This window comes from Lepidochelys kempii, chromosome 10, assembly GCF_965140265.1.
Source record: "Lepidochelys kempii isolate rLepKem1 chromosome 10, rLepKem1.hap2, whole genome shotgun sequence".
Lineage (NCBI taxonomy): Eukaryota > Metazoa > Chordata > Testudines > Cheloniidae > Lepidochelys > Lepidochelys kempii.
In genome coordinates, this window is record NC_133265.1 from 32,725,036 (window position 1) to 32,752,086 (window position 27,051).

General features: G+C 48.1%; 1 protein-coding gene across 5 annotated transcripts in view; it reads left to right on the forward strand.

The window, feature by feature from the left end:
• NAA60 (N-alpha-acetyltransferase 60, NatF catalytic subunit) overlaps nt 1–26,453 on the forward strand; it is a 44,341-nt gene extending 17,888 nt beyond the window's left edge. For 3 of the 5 annotated variants that reach the window (XM_073362731.1, XM_073362733.1, XM_073362732.1), the window contains exons 2-7: nt 6,568–6,683; nt 7,478–7,607; nt 8,420–8,516; nt 18,853–19,087; nt 20,777–20,963; nt 21,848–26,453. In XM_073362731.1, coding sequence (XP_073218832.1) covers nt 6,574–6,683; nt 7,478–7,607; nt 8,420–8,516; nt 18,853–19,087; nt 20,777–20,933 — 729 coding nt within the window. In that variant the 5' untranslated portion in view covers nt 6,568–6,573 and the 3' untranslated portion in view covers nt 20,934–20,963; nt 21,848–26,453. Of the gene's footprint in view, nt 1–6,506; nt 6,531–6,567; nt 6,777–7,477; nt 7,608–8,419; nt 8,517–18,852; nt 19,088–20,776; nt 20,964–21,847 lie in introns of those variants that run through there. The other 2 variants (XM_073362735.1, XM_073362734.1) reach the window with 2 other exon arrangements.
• The last annotated feature ends 598 nt before the right edge of the window (nt 26,454–27,051 follow it).

The window sequence follows — 27,051 nt, forward strand, 5'->3', positions numbered from 1 at the left end:
TGCAGTGGAAGAATGCCAGGGTCATGGCTGAAGGTTGTTCTCATTAGTATCAGTAACTGTATCCCTTTCTTAGGGTTTTAACTGTATTCCAAGGACCAAGCATCCTGGGAATCTTGTGGTCTTGCACGGAAATATTCTGCATTGTGATTGTAGCTGTTATTTTTGGATAGCTTCAATGGCTCTTCAGCAGGGAGTTGAATTAAATGCCTACTTTGCTACAGCCACAACTTTAAAAAAATGTTTTCTCCATGTTCCTTGAGGTCCCTGGGAACAATTTTGTTGTTCCCAGTTCCCTGGAGGATTGGTCAGCACTGAATGTCCTGTCAGAGCAACTCAAACCCAAATCATTGCTGCAATTGCTTGCTTCTCTTTATTTGACAGCGATAGCGAGCTGAAGTGATTTTGTAATCATTACTGTTTTAAATCGCACACCCTGCACAATCATGGCATTGACTGGAATTGAATCTGTTCCGTCTCAAGAGTACTAGGATCAGAGCTTTACTGGAGCACCTCTAAATTGGGCAGAGCCCCCACTTCAACAGTAGGGGATTATGCACTTGCTTTCACACACTGTTCTTTTCAGTATCACCAACCCCAAGCAATCAAAAATCAGTGTTAGCCCTCCAAAAATTAGAAGACAGAGTTTAAAATCTTTGTTTAAAAAAAATATGAATTTTTTTTCCCTTTTGGCCTTCTGATTTCTGAACATTTAGGTTTTACTCTGTTCATGTTCCTGGCTTTTCTCTAAATATGAGGGCTAGAAACTTTTTTTAAAGATGTGGAGATTTTTGGTTATATGAATCTGGGAGCTGAGTCTAAGAAAAACACCATATATTGTGAAATTTGCAGTAAAATTGTCAGAGTTGGTAACCGCACCTCCTGCGGCAGTATAACTGACCAAGATTGTTCAGTGGCCTGGGTCAAATGATTTTTTTTGGCCTCACTCCTCTTCCGATCGAACAGATATCTACATTACAAAAACCACACTTGAATTAGCCCCCTCTAAGCAGAAGCATCAAGGATGAATGGACTGTGGATCATGGACTCTCCTCTCTGCCAAAGAGATGAGCCCTCCAATTTCTGTTGAGCCATGGTTGGGGAAACTTTGTGTTTCTGCTCTGGCTCTATCCCTTCTATGCATAGGGCTGTGAGACAAGCACCTCTTCATTTAGAGAAACACACCCGCCATAAGCTGACCACATGGTGGGATTGTGTCTCTGCTCTTGCTGGCCCAGATGGGGAAGCGCTGAGAGCATCAGTCAGTGTAGACACAGCCTTCTGCTTTGGGGATTCCCTCAGTGGGATATCATCAGGATAATGTTAGGTCAGGGGTTCCCAAACTTGGTTCGCAGCTTGTTCAGGGTAAGCCCCTGGCAGGCTGCGAGACGCTTTGTTTACCTGAGCGTCCACAGGTACAGCCGCTTTCAGCTCCCAGTAGCTGGGATTCGCCGTTCCCGGCCAATGGGAGCTGTGGGAAGCAGTGCAGCCTGCGCCACCGCTTCCCGCAGCTCCCATTGGCTGGGAACGGCGAACCTCGGCCACTGGGAGCTGCGAGTGGCTGTACCTGCGGACGCTCAGGTAAACAAAGCGTCTCGCAGCCTGCCAGGGGCTTACCCTGAACAAGCTGCGAACCAAGTTTGGGAACCCCTGTGTTAGGTCAAACTAGATTATCCAGTGGTCCCCTCTGGCCTTAAAATCTATGAAAGTGAGAGCATGATCCTCCTGGGTTTCCCACAGTGTTACAGATGGATCAGTAATTTTCCTGATTCTTAATACTAGTTGGTTTTGTTCTCTGTCTCCTTGTTACTCATCTACCATGTGCTGTGGACCAGCCCAGTACAAGAAGGTTAATGGTGGTCCTTCTATTTCCAGCAAAACAAAATACAGACTACAAGATGCTTTGTCTCTGGGGTACCTTATTCTAATCCTATACTTAACTCCATGCTTTCTAAAGATAACCTTTTTCTGTATACCATTACCTGTGGTAATGTACCTGTAATCCATCAAAGCCATGAGACAAAAGGAAAAGGGCTTCTGTATTGCAGTGGGGCCTTTGGTCTTTACACTATCACTGGGCTCAAACAAGTTAATGGGGTGACAGCTGATGAATGGGTGGAGTGACTGCAATCAGTGACTTGAGTGTCTGCATCCTGTCTCATTGCTCGTTCTGAATCTGTGTGCGCTGTAGTTCTGAGAGGGACCCTCTCATGAAACATCCAAGTCTGTAGGACAGGGTTTCTCAGACTATTTTATGCTGTAGCTATAGACCATGTCTTGACGTAGAGATTCTCTGGTGGACACCACCCCTCCCCTCTGGCTCTATGCCTTTCTGAGGGCAGTTTAAGTCATTAGGACAGGATCAGAGAGATCAGATGAAAATAAACTCGCAGCAGTGTGATGGGTGTTTTGTCTCTAGGCGCATGTCTACACTTGCCACTTAAAGCGGAAAAAGTCCCTTTTTTGCGCAAAAACCATGGGAGTGACTACACTTGCCAATGACTTTTTGCAGTTTCACTGCACAAAGAAAACCACTTCCATGAGAGGCATACAGCTTTTATCAGTGATGCTTTTGCAGTGATGTGCAAGTGAAGACATGCTCTTCCTGTTTAGAGCTTTTAGCCTCCACAGGATATCCCACAGTGCGTAGGTGACTACTCTAGCCAGCTGCTCTGCTGCCAGGTAAACCGACATCTACCCTTCCCACTGTAAAGCCCTGGGGACTTCGAAACTCCCCTTCCTGGTCTCTTGGCAAGTGGTCACTTCTCTGACCAGGTGACAAGGCCTGCTCCAGGGGAGCAAATGATTCCCCGCTTGGAGCAATGCTGAGCTACTGGAACTGACCAGTGTTTGGGGAGATGAGGCTGTGCAGGGACCCAGGATGCCCCCTTCCCCCACCCCCTCTTCACACAAGACCCATCCTCAAACTGGAGAGAGCTGCACTGTGGGATAACTGACCTACAGGGTTGCTCTCATTGGTGATAGAAGTGCTGCTAATGTAAACGCTCTCTGATGCCTGAGGGATTGAGTACACAAACCAGTGCTTTTCAAAGCAAAAACTCTGCAAGTGTAGACATACCCTAGGATTTTACAGGTTGCCTGCAGCCCCCATTATGTCCTTCACTGCTTTCCCTTCCGGTTCTGGTGTTCAGGTATTTGATCACTTGAATTTGACACAGAGAAGCACCAGACAAAAAGAGGGAGCTGTCTTGTTTTGAGTATTCATCAAACAAGCATTTGGAAATCTTGAGAGTCCCAAATTGGATTAGGAGTACTTGTGGCACCTTAGAGACTAACAAATTTATTTGAGCATAAGCTTTTGTGGGCTAAAACCCACTTCATTGGATGCATGCAGTGGAATCTTTCCCTGTTTGCTGTATAGGATGTTGATCAGGTGGTCCTGCAGTTTCTTTGAGAGTGTGTGGCACAATCTCTCAGCATAGTCTGTGTGGTATGTAGATTGTAGTGGAGTTTTTTTTACCTTGTCCTTTTGGTATGATGTCCATCTGTTTGCATTTGGGAAGGAAGATGATGTCTGTCTGTATTTGTACGAGTTTTTTTTTTTTTTTTTTCATGAAGTTGATGGATTTCCACTTCATACAGATAAATGCAGTGCCCTGCATGGTGGCAGGTTTCAGAGTGGAAGCCATGTTAGACTACTACTCTGAAACCTGAATTGGATTACAACTAGTAGAAGGCATTGCTTGAAGTCCTGAGGAATGCTTCATGGTTGTGACGGAAAGTTCAACAGATCATCTAAGAGCTGCTGTAATAGGGAAAAACTCTGAAGCTATAGGATACTGGAGACCAACAGAAATACTAATAACTAAAGATGGCTTGTGGGGATTCAGATTAAACAGTTGCTGTTCATTCACCTGTTGTTGCTCTGGCTCTGCATAACTTGTTTACTACTCTAAGCCAGCGGTTTTCAAAAAAATTTTCCGGCGACCCAGTTGAAGAAAATTGTTGATGCCCACAACCCAACGGAGCTGGGGGTGAAGGGTGTGAGAGGGGCTCAGGGCTGGGGCAGAGCGTTGGGTTGCGGGGTGGGGCCAGGAATGAGGGGTTCAGGTGTGGGAGGGGGATCTGAGCTGGGGTTGGGGTGTGGGAGGGGGGTCAGGCTCTGGGCTGGGGGTGCAGGCTCTGGGCTGGGGCTGGGAATGAGCGGTTTGGGGTGCAGGAAGGGGGGCTGGGGCATGGGGTTTGGATGTGGGGTTACCATGTGTGGCTCCCGGTCGATGGTGCAGTGGGGGTGCTAAGGCAGGCTTCCTGCCTGTCCTGGCACTGTGGACCACACTGCACCCCAGAAGCGGCCAGCAGCAGGTCCGGCTCCTAGGCGGAGGTGTGTAAGCAGCTCTGCACAGCTCTCACCCGCAGGCACTGCCCCCCCCCCCCAGCTTGGAGCCCTTTGTGGAGCCGGTGCTTAGGGCGGGGGCAGAGTGCGGAGCCCCGTGGCCCCCCCGCCTAGGAGCCAGACCTGCTGCTGGCCACTTCCAGGGCGCAGCGTGGTGTCAGAACAGGTAGGGACTAGCCTGTCTTAGCCGAGCATCACCGCTGCCGGGACTGTTAATGGCCTGGTCAGCGGTGCTGACCAAAGCTGCGGCAACCCAGTGCCTTACATCCCGTGACCCAATACTGGGTCGCGACCCACAATTCGAAAACCCCTGCTCTAGGTCACCTGCCACTTGGCATCTTGTAGAGAATGCTTGTTCTGACTAGCAAATATAACCTGGCTCTGCGCTTCCTTTGTGCATACCAATGTGTATATTCACTCTGCCACCTATTGGCTACTTTATTCTGTAGTACTTAAATACATTTGACAATATTGTCCTAGAAAAGTTTCATGATAGTTTTGCTATAATTACACTGATTCTGGGGTGGGAAGAGATGGTGTCAAGGTTTGTATTTAAACATTCCCTGCAGGGTGGATTGATTTACATCAGTCACTTAAATCCTGATTTAAATCATTAAATGGAAACTTTGATTAGAACTGATGATTTAAATCAGAGGTGGGCAAACTACGGCCCGCAGGCCACATCCGGCCTGTGGGACCAGCCCCTGACCTCCCAGCCGGGGCGGCTAGCCCCCAGCCCCTCCCCCGCTGTCCTCTCTCCCATGTAGTTGTGGTGCATGCAGGCAGCATGACTTGCACCCGCCCACCTCCCAGGCTTTCCAATGAGCCTGTCCTGCTGCTCTGACTGGAATGGTAAGTGGGGCGGGGTGGGGTGTTGGATAATGGGCAGAAGGTCCCAGGGGACAGGAGGTGGTTGGATGGGGTGGAGAGCGGTCGGGAGACAGGGAGCAGGGGGGTTGGATTGAGGGTGGGGTCCTGGGAGGGGGGGACAGGTGCAAGGGGGGTTGGATAGGGGGTGGGGTCCGGGGGCTGGGCAGTTAAGGACGGGGGTCCCAGGAGGGGGCGGTAAGGGATGGGGGGGTTGGATGGGTCAGGGGGCAGGGGTGTGGATAGGGGACAGGGAGTAGGGGGGCTTGGATAGGGGGTGAGGGTCTCGGGGGTGGTTGGGGCAAGGGGTCCCAGGAAGGGGTGGTCCGGGGACAAGGAGCAGGAGGGGTTGGATGGGTCGGTGGTTCTGAGGGGGGCAGTCAGGGGCCAGGAAGTGGGAGGGGGTGGGGGCCAGGCTGTTTGCGGTGGCACAGCCTTCCCTACCCAGCCCTCCATACAGTTTCGCAACCCCGATGTGGCCCCCAGGCCAAAAAGTTTGCCCGCCCCTGACTTAAATCAATATTTCCTTTTGTACTTCTTTATTTTCTAAAGAAAGGTGCTTATTGGTTGAGAATTGTTAAAACATGTTGTTTTACAATTAAATAGATAGAGCCTTTACACTGGATTTGATGGGTTTTTTTTTTTTTTGCCATTTAGGCGGGTACACTATAACTAGAGTAAGTATCCATGATGGGTGGAATCATAAATACTAATAATTTGAGAACTGAGCCAATCACAGCTCAGGTAAGGAGAAGCTATAACACAGGAACATGAGATCACCCAGGTGGGCTCAGCAGATGATCGTGATGAGATACAGGATGGTGTCTCCTGGAGTTAGAGGCCAGGTCTCAAAGCCTGTGATGACTTTGCAAGTCTCTTGAATCCAGTAGCACAGGCCTGGATCTCCCACAGGCTCAAGCTCCTAATACAGTACATGACCTATTGTGCCATAGTTATAAAGTGTGACCTCCAAATTTGAATGTTTTCCCTCCTAATTCTGTCTTTATTTAGAAAAGCAGTCTTTAACCCAAAGCTTTTTTTTTTATGAAGGCTCATGAAGTCAAGTATTTATTTTTTAATTAACATATTTTGTACTAACTTCAGATTTAATTTTAAACAGATTTATTTTTAAAAGAAAAACTTGTAATTTAAATGAAAAAATCCATTTTTAAAAAAATCATTATTTTTATCTCCCCGTGCTGTGCAGATTCAGATTGGCCTAAGAATGACTTGCCTGGCAGTGAAGACTCCCCCTAGCCCCAGTGTTGCCTTTATTCCAGATACTAACAGGTCTCAAACCTGAAGCTTTCAGGTGCATCCTTCTTAATATGCTTCCTTTTCCTTCGCAGGTGTGAATGACAGAGGAGGTGCCCCCAACTGCAGTTAGTGACATAAACCTGCGTCTTCTCTGCCACGATGACATAGATGTAGTGAAACAGCTCTGCGGTGACTGGTTCCCAATAGAGTATGTAACAGTCCTGCGGCGGGTGGAGGGGGCGCGTAGAGAGACGGTCTATAAACAATTGGTGTGAAAGTGCGGAGCTGAGAGCATAGGCAGGTACTGTGACAGCTGCCCCACGTGCTAATGTACTTCAGTCCTGACCATCACCCACTGCCTGTCCAGTCCTATGTCACCTATACAACACTGCCAATGGTCCATCAGTATTCAGGGGGTCTTGAGAATGAACAGCAGAAACAGATAAACTCTCGTTTCTTCAGCACCAACATCCTAAAGAATGTCAAAGCCCTCACCAAGGGAACTGTGGGCATCTTACAAGGAGCTTTGTAATAAAGGGGGGAAATCTTGGAGAGGGCTGCTTTTCTCCCCCCACCCCATTAAGGGAATACTTGTCAGATGGGTTACTGGTAGCATAGAATGAAATTAGCCAAGCTGGGATGTACTCCAGACACCTGGGTCAACACTCACACCCTTACAAAAAGTGCCAACAGATCTTTAATGATTACATGCGGAGGCCTTAGTTTTAACTCCATCCAGAAGAGACTCCCTCCATCAGCAAAGCTTCCTAGCTTGCATATCTATTGACTCTTGTAGAAGAGTGCTGCCTACTAGACTACCAACTACTTCCTTCAGCATCTGAGTGTTTATTGCAGGTCTCCCACTGAAGTCTTATTCTGGCCCAGCTTATGCTGTAACCCTGACAGATTCCACAGGGTGGCCTGACTGCAGGCTCATGGCTCAATTTGAAATGCTGTGTGTCCCCCTAAGCATTCATGGGTATTGTTCGTTTTTCTTCCCAGGTACCCTGACTCATGGTATCAGGACATCACTTCCAACAAGAAGTTCTTTTCCCTTGGAGCCACCTACAGAGGCACCATTGTGGGAATGATAGTAGCTGAAATAAAGAGCAGAACAAAGGTGCATAAAGAGGTAGGCAAGCCATAGTCTAAAATAAGATGTGCGTATACCCCCAAATGATTACCTGCTCTGGGGCCCATTTCTCACATGAGTAGCCAGGCAAGGAGAGAAGTCAAAAGACTACATTTTTCAGGATCTTTTATTGTGCACCACCAGCAGTTCATTTTACTAAGCTCCAGTTGGTTACACCTGTGCAAATCCCATTGAAGGCTGTGATGTTGCTGAGGGCATAACATGGCCTGTAGAACATTTGTATTACTATTGATGTGTAAGAGAGGATCCCAGTTTGACTCAAAGCCTAGAGTCTGTTTGCAGAAGCTGGGAGCGGATGACAGGGCATGGATCACCACTGTCGGAAGACAGGATACTGGGCTAGATAGACCACTGGTCTGACCCAATAGGGCCGTTCTTATGCAGGTTGGCAGAAAAAGCACATTCTAGCTGGTAAACTGCTGACGTTTGATCTGGACACTCAAATGTGGAACCCCACAATGCCATTTAACACCTTTCAGTAAACGACTAAACATGAAACAAGCGTGTTTAGTTAACAGTTAACTGTGGAGGACATTAAAGGAACTTAATGATTACTATCCCCCAACTGGCAAGAAATATGAAAATAGCAGAAACCCCTCCCCCAGCCCAAATAGGTTCTTTCCTTTTCCTCCATTTAGGGGGCTGTGTTTATCTCCCCATTTCCAACAGCTCCATAAAGGCACCTGGTATAAGAAAACTCTTCTGTAAATTGATGCTTGCTTTTGTTTTTACATTATACACTGTGCTATACACCTGTATCCTACTAAATGCTTTGTCATGTCTCTGCTCAGGATGGGGATATTCTAGCTTCCAATTTTGCGGTCGATACTCAAGTTGCTTACATTTTAAGTCTAGGAGTGGTGAAAGAATTTAGAAAACATGGAATAGGTAAGAACATTCTAAATAGCTTTTCTATGTCTGTTGCTGAGCACCAATCCATTGTGTGGTTTATTTATCCCTCGTGACTCATGTTTGGTATGTGGGTGAAGGTTATAGAACTAAGAATGCCTTGACTCTGCCCACTTCAGAGACTAGCTTGTACGCTAAGCTTGTATAGAACTTGTCATGTCTCACAGAATTGGAAATGGGATACAGATTACATCACAGTAGCCCGCTGTTGCATATACAGAGTGATTGAGAGTCCATACCATCTGGTTGCTGTTCAGTGGCCTCTGAAAAGAGTAAGTGGATCTCAGTCCAATTCCCAGTGGATAGCTGACCATGCTGAAAACACCGTCATAACTGTCAAACTTGCTAGCAGTGCCAGCAGATCTGCTGTGGACTGAGTGGCCATGGAAACAGAACTCCTCAAGCCCATGAAGCTGGTCCCTCCAGGACGGGGTTGAGGCATGCTGATAATGATGAGGGGTGGGGAGTGGGCACCGCCATTGATCATACCATGCCTGTGTTGTGCTGTGAGGGAGAACTACAGGCCTCGGAGGTTGCAAATGTGTGATGACATCTCCAGCTGTTTTAAAAAAAAAAAAAAAGAGGGAGAGGAAACAAGGGGGATTCAAGAAATAACATCATAATGTGGATCAGAATATGTCCATCAAGTGAGTGCAGTGATCAGTTTGAACCCCAGCTACAGCACAACAATTTCACTGCCATGGGGAAATCCTAAAGTAACAAATGTCTTACCCCTTTGATGTGGCAGAATGTATGCTTCAAGGCCAGATAAAATACTTTTTCTTCAAGTGATTTGCACATGTGTATTCCACTCTTGGGAAGTGTGCATAGCTGGTGGAAAAATTTTCCCTCAGCAGTATCTGTTGGGACAGCTCAAGCTCCCCCTGCTGTCACTCGCCACTACATGCAGGTATAAAGTGGGGAGCTGCCCCAGCCCACTTCAGTTCTTTCTTACTGCCCATGACAGTTGTTGGAATGTATTTGTCTTGCTTTAACAAGTACTCTCAGCATGTTATAGTTACCTGTTTGCATGGGTTTTAGTGTTAGAACTTGCACTAACCAAAGTTTACTACTTTCTTGGTTCCCCAATATGGGGTTCCACTGTTGGGACCAAGGAATGCCTCAGTCACTGAGCTTCAAGGCCTGTCTTTCATGTTCTAAATCGATGCTCATGAGTGACCTGCACTCAAGTTGTTTAAAGTGTCTGGGTGAGTCTCACATTAGGGGTTGGTGTCAAATTTGTAAGGACTTCAAGGCAAGGAGCAAGAAAGATAGAGAAGCCAGATTGAAGTTTCTTTTGATGTAGGCTGCTCTGAAACGACCTTAAGAGTCTTCCTGGTTGGGGGAGGGTGCTGAGCACTTTGGCTTCTGTGAGAAGCGTACCTCCAATGTTGGATTAGTCCTAGCACTCCTTGCTTTCTCTGGTGCCTGGGAAGAAACAAGGCTTCCACGGAGGCTGCTGGGACAGGAAGATCATCAGTTCCCAAGTCCATCAAGCAAGGGGACAAAGGGTCAAATAGAGTGCAATAAAAAGTGAAGCACTCCACCTCTCATTCATCAGCCAAGAGAGCACCATCAACTCTGGCTGCAGGGCAGGCACGATTGAATCTGGGGCCCAAAGTTTTTGTCTCTTGTGCACCAGTTAAAGACAATTCCATTACCATCCATGACAGACACATGTGTAGGAACAAGGAACTTGTTGAGCTTGTTGGTGCCAGTGTCCCCAAAGGTGCAGGAGATTGTTTCTATGGTACTGGCAGATCATCAGGCTCCATGGTGCAGCACCTAGCACCACATCAACCTCCTGTATCCCAGACCTCTTACCTGTCAGTACCATCGAGGAAAGATGGTGGTGATGGCTTCTCTTCAGTTATCTCTGGTTTCTTGACACTAATCTTCAGCAGGTGTCAGGAGAAGGTTATTCTTAATCTTCTGACTCTTGTCTCCCAACTGCAGTGTCTTGCTGCTCCCCTCCCACGTAAAAACAAGCGGAGGATAGGTATTGTGTTCTCTCTCAAGGCTTCCAGCATTTTTATTCCCAACCCTCTCCTGGATCCTTTGTTGTCTCAGCTACCAACAAGAGGGAACGCTGGGGCAGCAGGCGGCTGTCCCTAAGTTGAAGGACGCCAAAAAGCTTGACTTATTTGGTAGAAAAATGTGTTCTACGGTGGGGTTACAGCTTAGAATCACCAACCAGCAGGCTTTGTTAGGGTGATATGATTCTAACACCTGGAACTGTGTACTGAAATTTAGGGACAAGCTGTGGGAGGATGCTAAACAAGAGTTCCTTTCGCAGGTGAATGAGGGGAAGTTAGTGATGATAACTTCACTTCAGGATAGTTTAGATGCAGCTGAAGTGGCTGCTAGGACTCTGGCCTCTGCCATCATCATGCACTGGTGCTCATGTACTCTTTGGGGTTGGCCTAAGAAGTACAGCAGACTATTCAAGACCTGCCATTTGAAGGGTCATCCCTCTTCCTGATGCAGACAGGTTATAAACTTCACAGCTCCAAGGTGACTCTGAATTCCTTGGTATGTATACTTTTGACCCGTCAAGGAAACACTTTCATCCTCAGCAGTTCCATCGATACCCTACTCTTGAACCTTGCCAGGACCTAACAGACACTTCCTCAGTGCTTGGTCTTGAATTACTTTGGCCCAATGGGTCTTAAGTGACTTGGAAGTGGGAACACTCTCTTCATTTTGTTTCTTCCCCTCCTTCCCACCCTCCCTCCCCATCCCTCTTCAGGGACCACTCTCACAAGGAACTCCTCTTCCAGGAAGTGCAATCTTTCTTTTGCGTGGAAGCCATAGAAGAGGTTCCCGAATGTCAAAGGAACAGGGTTTTATTCCTGCTATTTCCTAATCCCAAAAGCAAAGGGAGGTCTCATATTTTTAGACCTCTGGCAATTCAAAAGATCTCTAAAAAAGATAATTTTGCATGGTCACACCGGTTTCCATTATCCCTGCCCTGTAGGCTGGAATGTCACGCTCAACTTAAAGGACACGTATTTCTATGTGGTGATTTATCAAGGCCACAGGAAGTATCTCAGGTTCCTATAAACCAGTCTAATTGCCAGTTCATGGTGCTGCCTCTTAGCCCTGTCATCAGCTTCCTGGATTTTTACAAAATGTGTGCCTTCCTGCGAAAGTTAGGAGTTACTCCTGAGGGCAGTCTGCACCGCAGCATTTTCAAAAATTTTATTTGTCAAATAAATGTGGAAGCTACAGCATGGTATTGGGGAGCACAGGCCGCTGGCTGCACAGAGGTGGGAGATCACTGTGCAGCTCCCCACTCTCGGGACACTGACTCAGCAGTGAGGCTGCACCCAACCCTGACACAGCACAAGGACCGGGCCTGCCCCAGAAACACCCCAGAGCCTTGCCCCTCCATCCAGGTGCACCAGGTGTGGGTAGGCAGGCAGGATCCAAGAGTGGAGGGGCTTAGCGTAGGGGAAATCCAGATGTGGGTTAAGAGGGTTCTGTGTGGGGCAATCTGGATGTGGGCAGCTCAGTGGGGGATCCGGGTGCGGGGAGGATCTGGATGCACAGCAGCTTGTTGTGGGGTTCTGGGTGCAACGGTAATGGGACTCTGCAGGGGGGTCCAGGTGAAGGTGGTTGGAGCTCAGTAGGAGGGTCTGGGTGTGGGGGAATAGGGCTCAGTGGGGGGTCCAGATGCTGGGGGAATAGGGCTCAGTGGGGTTGGGGCTCGGTAAGGTGGGGGTGCGGGTGGCTTGTCAGGGTGGTCCAGGTGCAGGGGGGTTTCTGGGTATGAGGGGGTCTGGATTCATGGGGTTTGGACGGATGGGGGCGCAGCTCCCTGTAGAGTGATCGCTCCCCCTGCAGCTGAGGAGCAATGGGCACAAGAAGCGTGGAGGGGGGAGTTTGCAGAGCTTCCTGCAGCCAGGGGAGAAATCCTGGGGCTGGATCTGATCCAACCCTGGATGCCATGCAGGGGAAGAGGAAGTCCCGTCCCGCCCAGCCCAGCCGGGACTAGCAGCTGAGTCCAGCGCAGGGTAGGAACCACCAGCCATGTCTTCCCCAGTTCCACCCCTGCCCCATGGTGATTTACCTCTCTACTGGCTGCCCTGGGCACCCGAAACATACTGCTGGGGAGGGTCACGTGACTGCTTTTGTGGCTTCCCTTTGCTTACCTGCCAGAAAATCATTTTTCTGTGGAGAAACCAAGAAATCTGCAGGGGACATAAATTCTGCACAGGTGTGGTGGCGCAGAATTCCCGCAGGAGTAAGAAGTACAAGTCTGTCTTTACCTGGATGACTGGTTTGTGAAAGGCGGTTTCAGGTGCAGTTCAGAGTAGTTTGTATCCAGTCAACTTTCAATGCATTGGGTCTGTTGATCAACTCAGATGTCTATCCTCTGAACTGGGGAGAGGATAGAATTTACAATAACATTATTGGGCTCCGCTCAAGCCAGAGTTTTCATTCCAAGGTCAAAGTTTCAGACAATTTGTTCCATTGTTTTAGATCTCAAGGTTCACTCACTTAATTGTATGAGGCTTCTTAGGCATATGGCCTCTTGCACTTGTATAATCTGGTGTGACAGACTTACGTCTCGGGCATCTACAAAATTGGCTGTCTTCCATATTCTTGCCAAGCCATTGCCCTCTAAACATCTTGGTGAGGGTGCCTTCTCATATTTTACCTTGTAGATTGGGGAACAAACCCTGTCAACGTATACCTAGGTGTTCGTTTGTCCACCCTCAGCTGCCACTGATGTTGGTGATAGACGTGTCTGCCTTGGGTGTTGAGCAGCTCATCTGGGTTCCCTGCAAATGCGAGGGTTATGGTCCACAAAGGACTTGACTCTGCACATAAACGTCAGGGAGTTGAAAGCCTGACACCAGTCGGATAGCTCTCCTACACCATGTCAAGGGGAAAAGCCTGCTCATTTTCAGAGAACAGTGGTAGTGTTCTAACTCAGCAGCCAGGGAGGGGGCCACTTGTCCCTGCTCTGTCAAAAAGCAATGCAGCCACACACACAGGTCATTTACAACTCAACACAAGTGGTCTTTCTGTTTAGATGTAGCCAGATTCATTTTCAAGCTGTGGGAATTTGTTCACATTGCAAGCAGGCCCATTTGCAACGAGAACAAACAGGAAGTGCCAGCGAGATCACAGTCTGGGTTCCCTCATGGACACTTTTCTTTGCCCTGGACAGGCAAGCTCCTGTATGCTTTCCCAACAGTTCCACTCCTTCACAGAGGGTTGCTAAAAATCAGACTGGCCCATGCTCGATTCATGTTTATAGCCCCAGCTTGGCCTCAGCAGCACTGGCTCTCCACCCTCCTATCCCTTTCAGTGGAAGCTCTGATATCACTTCCATTGGCCCCAGAGCTAGTATCTCAAGATCATGGTCCCCTGCTCCACCCAAACCTGCAGGCACTTCATTTAACAACCTTGATGGCCCATGGTCAGACTCTAGGGAGGAGTAGTACTCAAAAGAGGTTCAGGATGTGCTTTTAAATAGTAGGAAACCACCTACTAGATCTAGTTACCTCTCGAAGTGGAACCGTTTCTCTGTCTGGTATTGACAATCTAGAATTTGGCCGAATCCAGCATATCTTGGCGTATCTGTACCTAAAACAGCAAGAGTTGACTGTTTAATTCTATCAAAGTCCACCTAGCAGCTCGCTCTCCTTTCCCCTGTCAAGTTGGTGATCACTTTCAAAAATCTTATTGACATCTTTTTAGAAAAAAAGAATGGCCTGGAACAGTTGTATCCTCAGGTACAAGATCCTGTTTCTCCGTGGGACTTAAACTTGGTGTTGTCAAAACTTATGGGGCTCCTTTTAAGCCTTAAGACAGTTTACCCACGTCCTCATCCAAAGTTTGAGTCAAAATTGAGTTTCTAACTTCCACGTCAACCAAGTGATTTACCTGCCTTCCTTCTCCTCGAAGTCCCTCTTGAATAAAGATGGGGAACAGCTGCACACTCTGGATGTCAGGAGAGTGTCGGCATTCTAACTCAGCAGATCCAAGCAGTTCCATTTGTCTTCCCAGCTGTTTGTGGTGGTCACAGACAGGATGAAGAGCCTCCCACTCTCTTGTCAGTGGATTTTGTCTCAGTTAGCCTCCTGTATTTGCTTGTGCTGTGACTTGGCTGACATGCTGCCAAATGGAGTGATGGCATATTTGACAAGATTGCAAGCATTCTCTGTGACCTTCCTTGTTCAAGTTCCAAGCATTTGTAGGGTGGCAACATGGTCTTCAATGCACATGTTTGCATCCCATTATGCCATCACTCAGCATTCTGCCATATTTGGGTGAGTTGTCCTCCAGTGCTTGTTCAGATAGACTCTCTAATCTGCCCTCCTGATTTCCTGAGTTGTGAGCCACCAAGAGTATTCACATGGTCAATTGCTAAAAGAAAAAACTGTCACCTGTTCCATAACTGTTGCTCTTTTGAGATGTTCTACATGTCCATTCTACATCCCGCCCTCCCATCCCTCTGCATCAGACTTTTCCAGCAAGAAGGAACTGATGGGGTTTGTGGTCGGCTCCACAGTTTATACCTTTGTGCAGTGATGCATGGCAACAGAGGGCACTCATGCCTCCTTGATGGGTATTACTGAGGGAAAAATTTCTGACAACTGTGCATGGGGGACGCACATCAAGAGTGGAGTGGAGATGTGCAACGCATCTCGAAGAACAGCACTTACAGAACAGGTTAGTATGGTTTTCTGGTGTGAGAGCATGTACCATCCTTGTCCTTAAGCATCCAATTCATAGAAAGAAATGTGCCATTCAGACACTAGCAGCTGGGACCCATGCCAAGTCTGAAAGCAGTGACCACGTTAAGGTGTCGTGCAGCTGGGACCATGTTAGACTTGACTTGATTTATTTGACCTGTTCAGTAGTGTGACAGAGTCAGGCCAGATGGCTATAAGAGAGTGGTCGAAGGTAGATACGTTAGTTCCAGCTTAAGCAGGTCCCTTTTCCCTGGGTAAGATAACAGGGACTATTCCAGAACACTCAGGAACTTTCTAGAACTAATTAAGGTAGGCAGGCTAATTAGGACACCTGTAGCCAATTGGGAAGCTGCTAGAATTAATTAAGGCTAATCAGGACACTTGGTTTAAAAAGGCTGTCACTCCAGTTAGTGCGGTGTGCGTGTGAGGAGCTGGGAGCAAGAGGCACTAGGAGCTGAGAGTGAGAAGGCATACTGCTGGAGAACTGAGGAGTACAAGCATTATCAGACTCCAGGAGGAAGGTCTTATGTTGAGGATAAAGAAGGTGTTGGGAGGAGGCCATGGGAAAGTAGCCCAGGGAGTTGTAGCTGTCTCACAGCTGTTCCAGGAGGCACTCTAGACAGCTGCATTTCACAGGCCCTGGGCTGGAACCCGGAGTAGAGGGCGGGCCAACTCCTGATCAGACACAAAAGGAGTTGACCTGGACTATGGGTTCACGAAAACAGCCAAACTGAGGGCTGCCGTGAATCTCTGAGGTGAGCAAATCCGCCAATAAGCGCAAGACCCACCAAGGTAGAGAAGGAACTTTGTCACAGTAGATAGGATTATAATTGTCCTCCCCTGAGTGCTCACATCTGCAGACCCAGGCTGATATGATATGCCATAGAAATGATCTGGGTTGTGTCTGTGTGGGAGAGCACCAAACTGAAGCCTTGGTTCAAGCGCTGTCTTGGGACAAACTCTAGGTTATCCGGAGAACGGAATTCAGGGAAGTTGGTAAAGGGAGGGATCTCCTGTTTTCATAAGGAGGTCTCTGAGTCACCTTCAGATGCCCCAGCTGGTTGGTGCATCTTGCTGGAGTTTCTCCGTTAAAGTCAACATTTCTTGCACTTATTAAATTGGGACAGAATTTAGGAACACATTTTTCTGAAAGACCCTCTCTAAAGTCCATCCATCGCCTTGGATCAGCGTTCAGGATTAGATAGCTATTACAGACTAGTACATTGAAATGTTCCAGAACTACATAACGACGTTTGAGGGATTGATGTTTTGAGAGCCCTTCTTTTCTTATCCAAGAGCTCTTCCATTTCCACTCAAGAGGAAGGGGGAGGGATAGCTCAGTGGTTTGAGCATTGGCCTGCTAAACCCAGGGTTGTGAGCTCAATCCTTTTGAGGGGACCATTTAGGGATCTGGGGCAAAAATTGGGGACTTGTCCTGCTTTGAGCAGGGGGTTGGTCTAGTTGACCTCCTGAGGTCCCTTCCAACCCTGATATATTCTATGATTGTAAGAGCAAAACCTTTCATGCAGGAGACTTTTTGCTCCAGGCATTTTCCACCTTTATTGTAGCTCTGATTTCTGTAGCAGATTCTACATGGCTTCCGTTTCTGGTTCTTTCTTCTCCCGCACCTAGAAAGGAACGGGATGGAGCGTGGGATACAGAAAAGTGCAATAAACTGTTGAGAATTGAACTGCTCTTATTTTATTACTCATTTAGATTTCCTGGGATGGGTGGGAAAGTGTGCAAAATCTTAGCAATGCAGTACTTATCTTTCCAGGTACACAGAAGAGAAATTACCATGCAGCTTCTATATTTAAATACTCTTCCACATTGAATTCCCAAAACCAGGTTCTGTATTGCTGATATCTAGTTTGTTTTAATTCTACCTCAGTGCTAGGGGCTGGACTGGATGACCTGTTGTTTAGGACCAGAAGAGACCTCTTGTTTTATATCAGCCTCCTTAGCTGGCCTTGTACTTAGGCAGAGGGGGTAACGTTATGTACTGGGTAGGGATTTTCAGAAGCACCTACATGGCGTAGGGGTACAACTCCTGACTTTCAATGAGACTTGTGCTCCTAAACTACTTGGGCACTTCTGAAAAATCCCATTCACTATGTGGTTCTTTACACATGGATTGTAAAACCGTAGCACAAATGAGGTTCATGTGTTAGGACGTCTGCTAGTGAATCATGTCTTTACCATTGCCCAGTGGTACCTCTACTGGGAGAAGTTAACAATAGCTTAACTTGGGCAAATGTGTTTTGTTCAGTTATTGTAATGTGGCCATCCCAGATTCACACTGGAAGTCATGCATGGAAGCTGTGCCCCTTGACTGTATCCTGGGCTGTTCATATGAGACTTGGGGCATTTAGGGGTACAGAACCAGTAGAAGCCACTTCAGGTCAAAGGAGCCTCTTAGTGTGTGAGGCTAGATATTCAACATTAGAGGCGTGTGTGAAGACACATAAAGCTGGGTCCACCACACGGTACTGACTGCTCAGATGAACCTCCAGACCTAGTCTCCCAAGGCCAAGTGCATGCACTGTGCCCCTTCACTGACAAGTGCCAGATGAAAGATTCTAGATGGCTGGAGCCAAACTCCCAGGAGCTGATGGAGAGCTAAAGCCCTCCCTTATCTTTTAATTAGAGTTTAGCAAGACAAGTGCATGTGACCTGTTTGTCAGTTGCATTTTGCTCTTTACAATTTCAAAATGACTTTAAAACACTGAGTGTTCAGACCTGAAGAAGAGCTCTGTGTAGCTCAAGAGCTTGTCCCTTCCACCAGCAGAAATTAGTCCAATAAAAGATATCACATCACCCGCCTTGTCTCTCTAGAACACTGAATGTACTCCTGTGACCTAGCTGCTGCTAGTCAAGGTGACAGGTCAGCCATTCTAAAACTAAATGGTTCCAGCAACCACCTTGCCAGCCCAATGGGAGTAGCTGTTTGGCTGGCAGTGGGCTATTGCTGGTAAGTCCTTGTGCCTGGAATGCTCATAACTGTGGGGGCCACAGCTGCATGTGTAAACCTTGTTACAGTCTAAATCCAGCCCTGCAGACTCCCACCAATCAATGGCTTTTAGGAGGGACCGCTCCCACCCTATACAGCCTTGAGTTTTCTGAAGCCCAGTATTGTAGAGAGGAAGGAGCTTATTAAGACCACCCAACCCAGGTTCTGCTGGCTGTTCTGAAAAGGGTGAATGAGAATGAGGAAAGATCTAGGAGCAGTGTTCCCTCTAATTTTTTTACATCCATGTGCAGAATGAATTTTCTTATGTACACCAATATGGAGTTGATGTGTGGTGGAGGAAGGGCCAAGGGGTTCAGAGTGTGGGAGGGGGCTTGGAGGTGGGGCTGAGGGTTGGTGTGCAGGGGGTGAGGGCTGTGGCCTCAGGAGCTCGGGGCTGGGGGAGGGGCGCCTCTCCCCGCCTACCTGCACGGCCCTTGAGAGCCTGCTGCGTGGCCACGCAGCTTACAGGGAACTTAATCTAGGAGCTTTGTTCAGAGGCAGTGATGGTGCGTGCAGAGGCTTGGCTGCACTCTCCACCCTGTCCCAGTGAGAGCGCTGCTGCTCTGTGTAATGCTGTTCTTCCTTCCTTTGATAGGTTCCCTCTTACTTGAAAGCTTGAAGGATCATATATCGACAACTGCCCAAGACCACTGTAAAGCCATCTACTTGCATGTCCTCACCACCAACAATACAGCAATTAACTTCTATGAAAATAGAGACTTTAGACAGCACCACTACCTGCCCTATTATTATTCTATCAGAGGGGTCCTCAAAGACGGCTTCACCTACGTTCTATACATCAATGGCGGACATCCTCCTTGGACAATCTTATATCCTTTACCTTGGATTTGATTAGCTGCAGAGCGAGATAACCAGACACATGGTATTTGGAGTAAAACAAATCCTGCAAAGCAAGTCTGTTTGCATTTGGTGACTCATCCCAATTTAAGGGTAGGCTTCACTGAACTGGATTCCTTGCTTTCCAGAAGAGATTTGGATTTGTCTCTGGCATGTTTGTGCCGGACTTCCTCAAGGGTGCTGTGGGATCCGTTCAGTAGAACAGTACATGTCTCTTGTGAGGTTAGAGATGTATATCTTGTCTACATTGGGTGACTGATGGTAATGCAACTGTTTAGCTAGGACTAGGTGTGGTGTGGATGGGCACTGTGCAAAACTCCCTCAGCACAGCTCTGCTGATTGCACCTGAGGCAAGACCTGCAGTTCCTGCCCTGCTATTCCAGTCCTGGGCTCCCCACATGGCTCTGTCAATGTATCTAAGGACTCCTGTACAGTACATAGTTTTCAGAGTAGCAGCTGTGTTAGTCTGTATCCGCAAAAAGAAAAGGAGTACTTGTGGCACCTTAGAGGTTAACAAATTCACGAAAGCTTATGCTCTAATAAATTTGTTAACCTCTAAGGTGCCACAAGTACTCCTTTGTACAGTACATAGGCTTTGCTGGCATAGCTGTGTCAGCAGAGCCCCCTGGTGGAGATGGAGCACAAACCAACAGTTGTTCTGTCAGCATAGCTAATGATGATCGGGGAGCAGAAGCACCCTTCAGTCAGCATAGTTGTGTCTACACTGGGGGGTTGCCAACATTGCTGTGCTGGCTAGGGGGTGTGATTTCCCACCCCACATGCTCCTAGCTGACACAGCTGTGCTAGCAACACTTAGTATCCAAAGCCTTAATCCCAACCTACAGCATCATCTTCTGATCCGGTCTTGGCTTCCGCTTGAGCAGAGACTGCTCCATTGTGTGGTGGCTTCCACCCGGTGCCTTCCAAATGGTTTCGCTGCTGACATGTCTGGGGACTTGAAGTCAAGTCTCAGAAATGAAGGGCTAGTGAGCTCTTTTCCTCCTGTCCAGAGAAGTCAGGCAATGTCTGCCCTTTTGTTGGGTATATCAGAAACTTGCTAACCATCGTAGGTCATGCAGAGTGGAGCCTTCACAACGCTAATGGTGTGGTGGGCTCCAAATGCAGCTGGACGCATGCTATTCAGTGACCTGTCTTACTCCACACTTCTGAACGGCTCTAAGGATCCACACTCTCCTGAGGGAGGCAGAGTGGGTACAGAACAGAGATGACAAACTAAATTATAGGATATACTTCAGGTCAGTCAGTCTCGGTGGAGCATAAAGAAGTCCCTTCTCCCTAACTCTTTATGGTAACGTGGTTGTATCTGAGCAATCAAAATGTCTCTGCTGTCAGACGGGCCATGGCTCCAGCAGCTGGAGTGCTGTGGAGTGAAAGGGACACTAGTGGTTATTCAGCTAAAGCATTTCCTGGGCAAATTACAAGGAATGTTCCCCAAGTGTCCTCCTCTTACTGTGCAGTACAGACCTGCTTATTTGTACCTGAGCAGTTAGATATGAAGGGCAGGTAGCTGGCCAGTGCTGCTTTGCATGGCTTAGCTCTCATTGCCTATTACTGTCCTACGGGCTGCTGTCAATACAGTGTTTTAGGTTGTTTCTTACATTTCACTGTAAATATCCCTCTTCTCCTTAACTGAGGCTCACTGACTACCTACAGCACATTGGCTCAACGCTCGCCAGCCTGAGCCCATGTTCGATTCCTCACCGGATATACCGCCAAGCCCAGAGTCTCCTCCGCAGCCTGCTGCCATGGTCTGGCATTTCCGCAAAGAGTGGTATTGAATACAGCCGGGCAACGTGACACAGTCAGATGGTGACAGCAAAGCGAGAGGTAGGGAGCTGTGAGAATGGGGTTTACCTTCTCTCTGGAGCACTGCACTGCAACAAGTCAGTGGCATAATCGCTCCACTGAAGCGTCTGGGGCATATGAGGCAAGATGCCTAAAGCAAGGGTCACTGCAACATAGACTGTGCGGCTCAGCATACAATTCAGCCTCTTGGAAACGGCTAGAGCCCAGCTTCTGAGAGAGCTGCACCCTGGGATCCCTCTGGTCTCAAGTTGCAGTGGGGGAGGTTTAGATTGGATATTAGGAAAAACTTTTTCACTAAAGAGGGTGGTGAAACACTGGAATGCGTTACCTAGGGAGGTGGTAGAATCTCCTTCCTTAGAGGTTTTTAAGGTCAGGCTTGACAAAGCCCTGGCTGGGATGATTTAACTGGGAATTGGTCCTGCTTTGAGCAGGGGGTTGGACTAGATGACCTTCTGGGGTCCCTTCCAACCCTGATATTCTATGATTCTATGATTCTGTGCAGGGCTGTAAACTGGCAACTATTTAATAATCTTGCCTCTTTTGTTTTTGACTTTGCTCCTGCTACAGTTGATGGCAGAATGCCTATTGACTTAAGGCCCTGATTTCCTCCGCCCCCCCACCCCCGAGAGTTAATGTGATGTAATTTATTTGAGCCCAGTGAATGTTGTTAAAAGCAATCTGCTGCTGGTGACCCCTTTCCTTGAGCTTTTAGAGCACCTCAGCTGGGCCCTGAGCATTTGAGACTGCCCCCCCAGTTCCACAGGGTCTGGAAATCAGAATAGCAAACTCCCCATTCTCCTCCCACTGGCTTAAATGCGCAAAGCCCCGGCGTCTTAGACTGTAAGCACAATGTCTGTCCTGTCCCTTCCATGGTTTTCAGACAGCTGTTCTCTTGTCTTTAATAGGATCATTCTTCCCTTTATCTCCTGAATCATCTGGCTCTGCACTGATTCCAGTTATGCGGGCTTCCTATCAACAACCCAGCCTCTTAAAATTGACCACTCAGCGGTGGATTGACTGAGATTTGGCAGACCGTATGCTTGACTTGCTGTAGCCCTGATTTGCCATCTTCTTGCCAGAGTCCCAAGGCATCTTGTGTGGATTGACAGTCATTACTGTCTTATAAGGGGTGTCACTGTGCTGTAGGCAAGTGGCCCTTCCTATTACAGCTCTGTGTGTTACTCCTCCCCTCCTCTCCCTCTCCCCTTGCTTTTGGCCAGTACTCACGTAGATGCACATAGTTGTACATGAGATGGACAAGGATGCAGTCATCTGCTTTGCCATAGCATAGCTAATGACAGGAATGTACAATAAGGCAATCAACATGCACTGATCAACCATGTTAGAACCCACACAATACATCAGAGGGCCAGGGCTGGGCCATGTCCTCTTAGTCCAAGGCCCAATGGAAATGGGGCACATTTCTCTTGGGCTCCCGTGCTCCTGCTGAGGAGTCTGTGTTGCTGCTGGTAACACTCCTGACCACTCACAGGAAGGAAATTGCTGCTGAGATGCCCAGAGATAGTCATCACCCCATGACTTAAAAAGAAGTGTCTGATTCACGATGCTCCAAAGTAGAAGACAGGGATTGAAATTACTGTTTCATAGTGAAATATATATATACTGTATAGATCCTTCTGCCTTGAGTGTGAGCTAGAGCTCACCAGGATATGAGTGGGGGAGATGTATAGAGTTATTCCTGTAGTTGGAGCCCCTGAGGAAAGAGAGTGAGACATCTCCATTCCCTTACCTTGTCACCATTGGAACCTAAGTTAATCTCCCGCAGGCTCTCTAGGAATGAGATTTGTGCACAGATTGCTGCTTTTGAAGTAAATTAGCTGCTGCCCCTCTTGTGTTTGTAGAGACTGCAGGCCATGAGAGATGTGCAGGGGATGGGCAGCCTCCCTGCGTCTTTGCCAGGAGTCTGGTATTGAAGTCCCTGAGGAGGCTGCAATGTGACTGTCAATAGTGAAATGCTTGCTTTGTTTGTACAAGACTTGTGCAGGACACTTGTCTCCCCATGTGGAGCTTGCCAGACATTGACCTCCCCAATAGGCAGAAGGCCCCAGACCCTCCCCACGTATTAAATTAATGTGCAAAAAGATCCCATAGCCACAGGAGTGGCACCTGAGTGCAAGCAGGACATTAGAATAGTGCTGTCCCTCAGCTCTGCTAGTGGGAGCATTTAGAACGGAGCAAATAGGAGCAAAGCATACACTGTTGGTAAATGCCTGGCCTCCTTCCAGCAATGGTCAACAAGCCCCTTCTTCCCCTGGCGGAGGCTGTGCTCCCTTGGCTCTGCACCCCTGTCCCCACTGTTCATGTACCCACTTTGAAACTGGGAGTTGGCAGAGGAAGTCTTGAACTAAAGTTGGTGTGTTGTCTCCTGCTGCTGGCAGTGTGGGTGGCAGGTATCTAGGAGGTTACTATTGAGACAGGGAGTGATGGGGTCTTACAGCACAAAGTTGCTTAAAGTAACTTAAATCTGCTGGAAGAACTAGCTCTCCAGATGTCACTTAAAGACAAGTCAATGTCTAACTGTAGAGGATAACTATCCCCTTGCTATTACCATGCCAGCTGCTATCTAAATAGGGTGAGAATAGCATCTGTCTTGTCAGGGGCCTCTGCCTGGCACTGCCAGAATCCCAAATAAAGGGCAGTGTTGGCACCCCCCTTCAGGAGGCTCTGAGAAGCCCGTTTTTTAAATACAGAATGTGTGCTGCAGATACAGCTTGCACTCTTAACCCTGTCCCATGTGGGTTGGAGCCAAGCCCAGGAAGTTTCTTCAATCAGGCCCTGGGATGCCACTGTGTGTCTTCCCTTGAGGCAGCAGTGGGGATCATTATTGAAGGTGTTGTTCATTTCCCAGCTCAGCAGGACATGCTCAGCTTCATTTGTTATATTGCTGGAATAGATTGTTTCTCAGTCAAAGCATTCTAGCTATAATGCGTAAGAACAGCTGGGATTTTAGCAGGAAAATTCCTTTTGTGGAGCTGGTACAGATGCACAAACTGCTGCTGTGCAGTGGGGAAATGTCTGAGCTTCAAAATGGATGCTTCACTTGGTGTAGATCATGTGGGCTGAAGGAGGCTAATGACTCGAAGGGAGAGGGCCTCTGGGGAAAGCTGGAGAATGGGTTGGTGTTGGGGCTGCACAGTCGTCATTGTGTGTCTAATTCAGTGCAGTGTGGCAGGTAGAGCCCCTGCCTGAGAAAGAGGGCAGTGACTGACCAGCATGGGCTGGGACCAGAGTTTTATGGGCAAACTTCCCCCATTCTCTGTGAGGAGGGGAGATCTAGCCAGTGCCATGCAGTGATCTCACCAGGTCCTGCAATGGGATGATCTTCACCCATTCAGACTGAGAATCAGCCCTCCTACCCCACCAGCTCTGCTTCATTTTTGTGCATGTACCTTACATCTTTCAGGTCTTTTGGCTGGGGAGCCCTTCTCTTGCAAAGTTGTCTCCCAGGAAGGAATGGAATCTCTGTATGTGTATGTGCACTCCATGCTTTGCAGCCAGGGCCACCCCACCCAGCAGGCTGGGCAAGATGACAGTCCTCTCCTGACACTGAAATGTCTTAGATCCAGCATGACAGTTAAGCTGCTTAGAAGTGGTTTTTTTAAAGGGCTACTCTGAACCAAGCCTGTTTCCTTGGGATGGGCTGACACCTCCCCAGAGAACTTGTCAGCCTTGTTCTCCTGTCACCTTGTTTTTCTTGTCTCCCTGGCCCACCTGCCTGGTATGGATACCAGTGTGCTCTGTATGGGGGGCGGGCGAGGGAGGAAGAACTGTTTCGTAATCATCCAACAGAAACTTTTAGCAAATGTTTTCAGTGTAAAGAAGTTCTAACCCAGTATTCATTATGCACTCAGCTGCTGGGCCACATGGGATGTTAAGGGCTGCAGCCCTTGTGGGGTACATCCCTCTGATCTGCCCAGCCCAGGTCTCCAGACTCTGGCTGATTTACAGCAGCCTGAGATTTCCTCTCCCTTCAGTGCCCATCTGTATTCTAGTCAGGAAACGCCATCCTGCTTCCCCTGTTGGACCTGTGCTGTTGGTGGTATGGGAGCTAAGAGGGTGAGGGGACCAGAGATGTCTGTAATAGACTGAATCTGCTTCTCACTGGCAACCTGCTTTCTGTGTAGTTAGGAATGGGTGCCATCTAGCCTTCCCCCTGCCTGCCATAAGACTTGTACTGCTCCTGGTTGGGCCTCTCTAGCTTCTGTGTGCAGGAAGTGGAGGAAATGTGGGCATCCTAGGACTGATGGGCTTTTCCTAGGGAGGGGCAGTTACCCTGTGGAACCTCCTTGTTCACTCCCTTGTCCTATCCCCATGCACATGTCCTAGTATTGCATTTTTAATTTGTGTGTGCTAATGAAGTGCAGGGCCACATGGCTGAGTTAGCCTGCTCTTGTACACACAGGAACCAAAATAGGGAGTGATCAGTCTGTTGTTGGTGCAGCTGCTGCATTAACATGCGCCACAGAGGAACAGATTCTCTAGCTGCCAGTAAAATCACCAACAATCCTTCCGTTTTGGGGCTGCCGTAGAGGTACTCAGAGGGACAGGGTCTGATTGGCTTGAACTCCTATTACAGACCCTTCCTGGAGAGGCCTTGCCATTCACAGTCATTGTGTGACAGATGGCTTTATTCTCAACATGTTTTTAGATGGGGCTTGTTGGTTCTTCCCACTGTAAATGAGTTGGGTCCCTAGTGGGAAAAATCCTGAGCTCTCCCTTCTGTGCCAGTGAGATCTTCCCAGGCAGAGCAGCCATTGCCAATCTGCTTTGGCCAAGGCCTCTGGCTGAAAGGATTTGTCAGTTGAAACTGTTCCTGGTAATGCTGTATGGAGGCTCCCAGCTGTGAAATTACAGGGGCACCTATTCAAGCCCGGCTCCCTGCCCAAGCAGACTTTGCCAGGTGCTCTGTTTGAGCTTTCAATCATGTATCCTACACTGTAGTATTTAGGACTGTGAATTTTCCAATGTAAATGACCCTTCATCTAGTGGCTCCAGGCAGATTCCATTTCCTCACATCCAGAGGGAGAGGCTTTGGTTTCTCTCAAGGCATCTTAACCTAATTTGTAGTAACTGGTTTTGTATCTCCCCCCTCCCCCCCAGTAGCTCATTTTTTTAAGTGTGTACACCTGTGCCTGAGGATTTAGTTGCTAAATATGCTTCAGTGTGCATGGGGTTTGTGTTCCTTGCACTTTACTATCTCTCTGAAATAGCTGTACAATACAGAATGTTTTTTCCCATGGGTCTGGGTTTGAACTCTTCCAACTGTTTTTGTACCCATAGCTGTTGTCTATGCTAACTACCAGTACTCCAGCAAGAGGAGACAAGCTACTTGTCCTACCTGCGATGCCCCTGTATGAACTCTGTCCTCATTGCAACAGCTTGTCAGTCACACCACCCCTCCTGCCCTGTTATTTATTGAAGAGCATATTGCTGCCACAGTCAGCCTGTCTCTCTAAATGTCTTTAATTAAAATGATTTTTTCTTTTGTGATTCTCCTGCTTGTTTTCAAGTATAAGTCTGGATTTAAACTGCTGCTCTTGCCAACGGCAACCATGCTGCAGTGTGCTCCATAAACACAGGTGTCAAAGGCAAAAAGCACCTGTTCTCCTTAGAGTGCTGGGTGAGTTAGCTGGGCCATCCTCCCAGACAAGCTTTGCCCCAGTCAGCCCTAGCAGAGAGCATTGCTGAGGGGCTTCAGTGACCCCATTGCTGGAACAGCCATTTCCTTTCAGAAAGTGGCTGGGGAGAGCCCTGCCAAGAGTCAGCACAATCCTGCACACCTATGAATTTTGGTTGAAGTGACTTGCACTACTTCCCATTGACAGTGGCACCTGGTAGTGTTCTCTGCACTGTCAGGGCTGTCTGCGTAGCAGCTCTTCTGTCTCATCAGCAGGTCTTTCTCCTGGGGGTCAGTAAGATTCATAGTTCACCCTCTTCTTGCCCCTTGTCCCCCTCAAACACACTTTCTGGATGGCTGCATTAAGGGGGTTGTACTGACAAGCATCTCACTGCTGCTGATCCAAGCACATCCCTTGGTGCTGCTCCTATTTTTGCCTCTCCCCACCCATGTAGCTGAAGGGGGGAAATG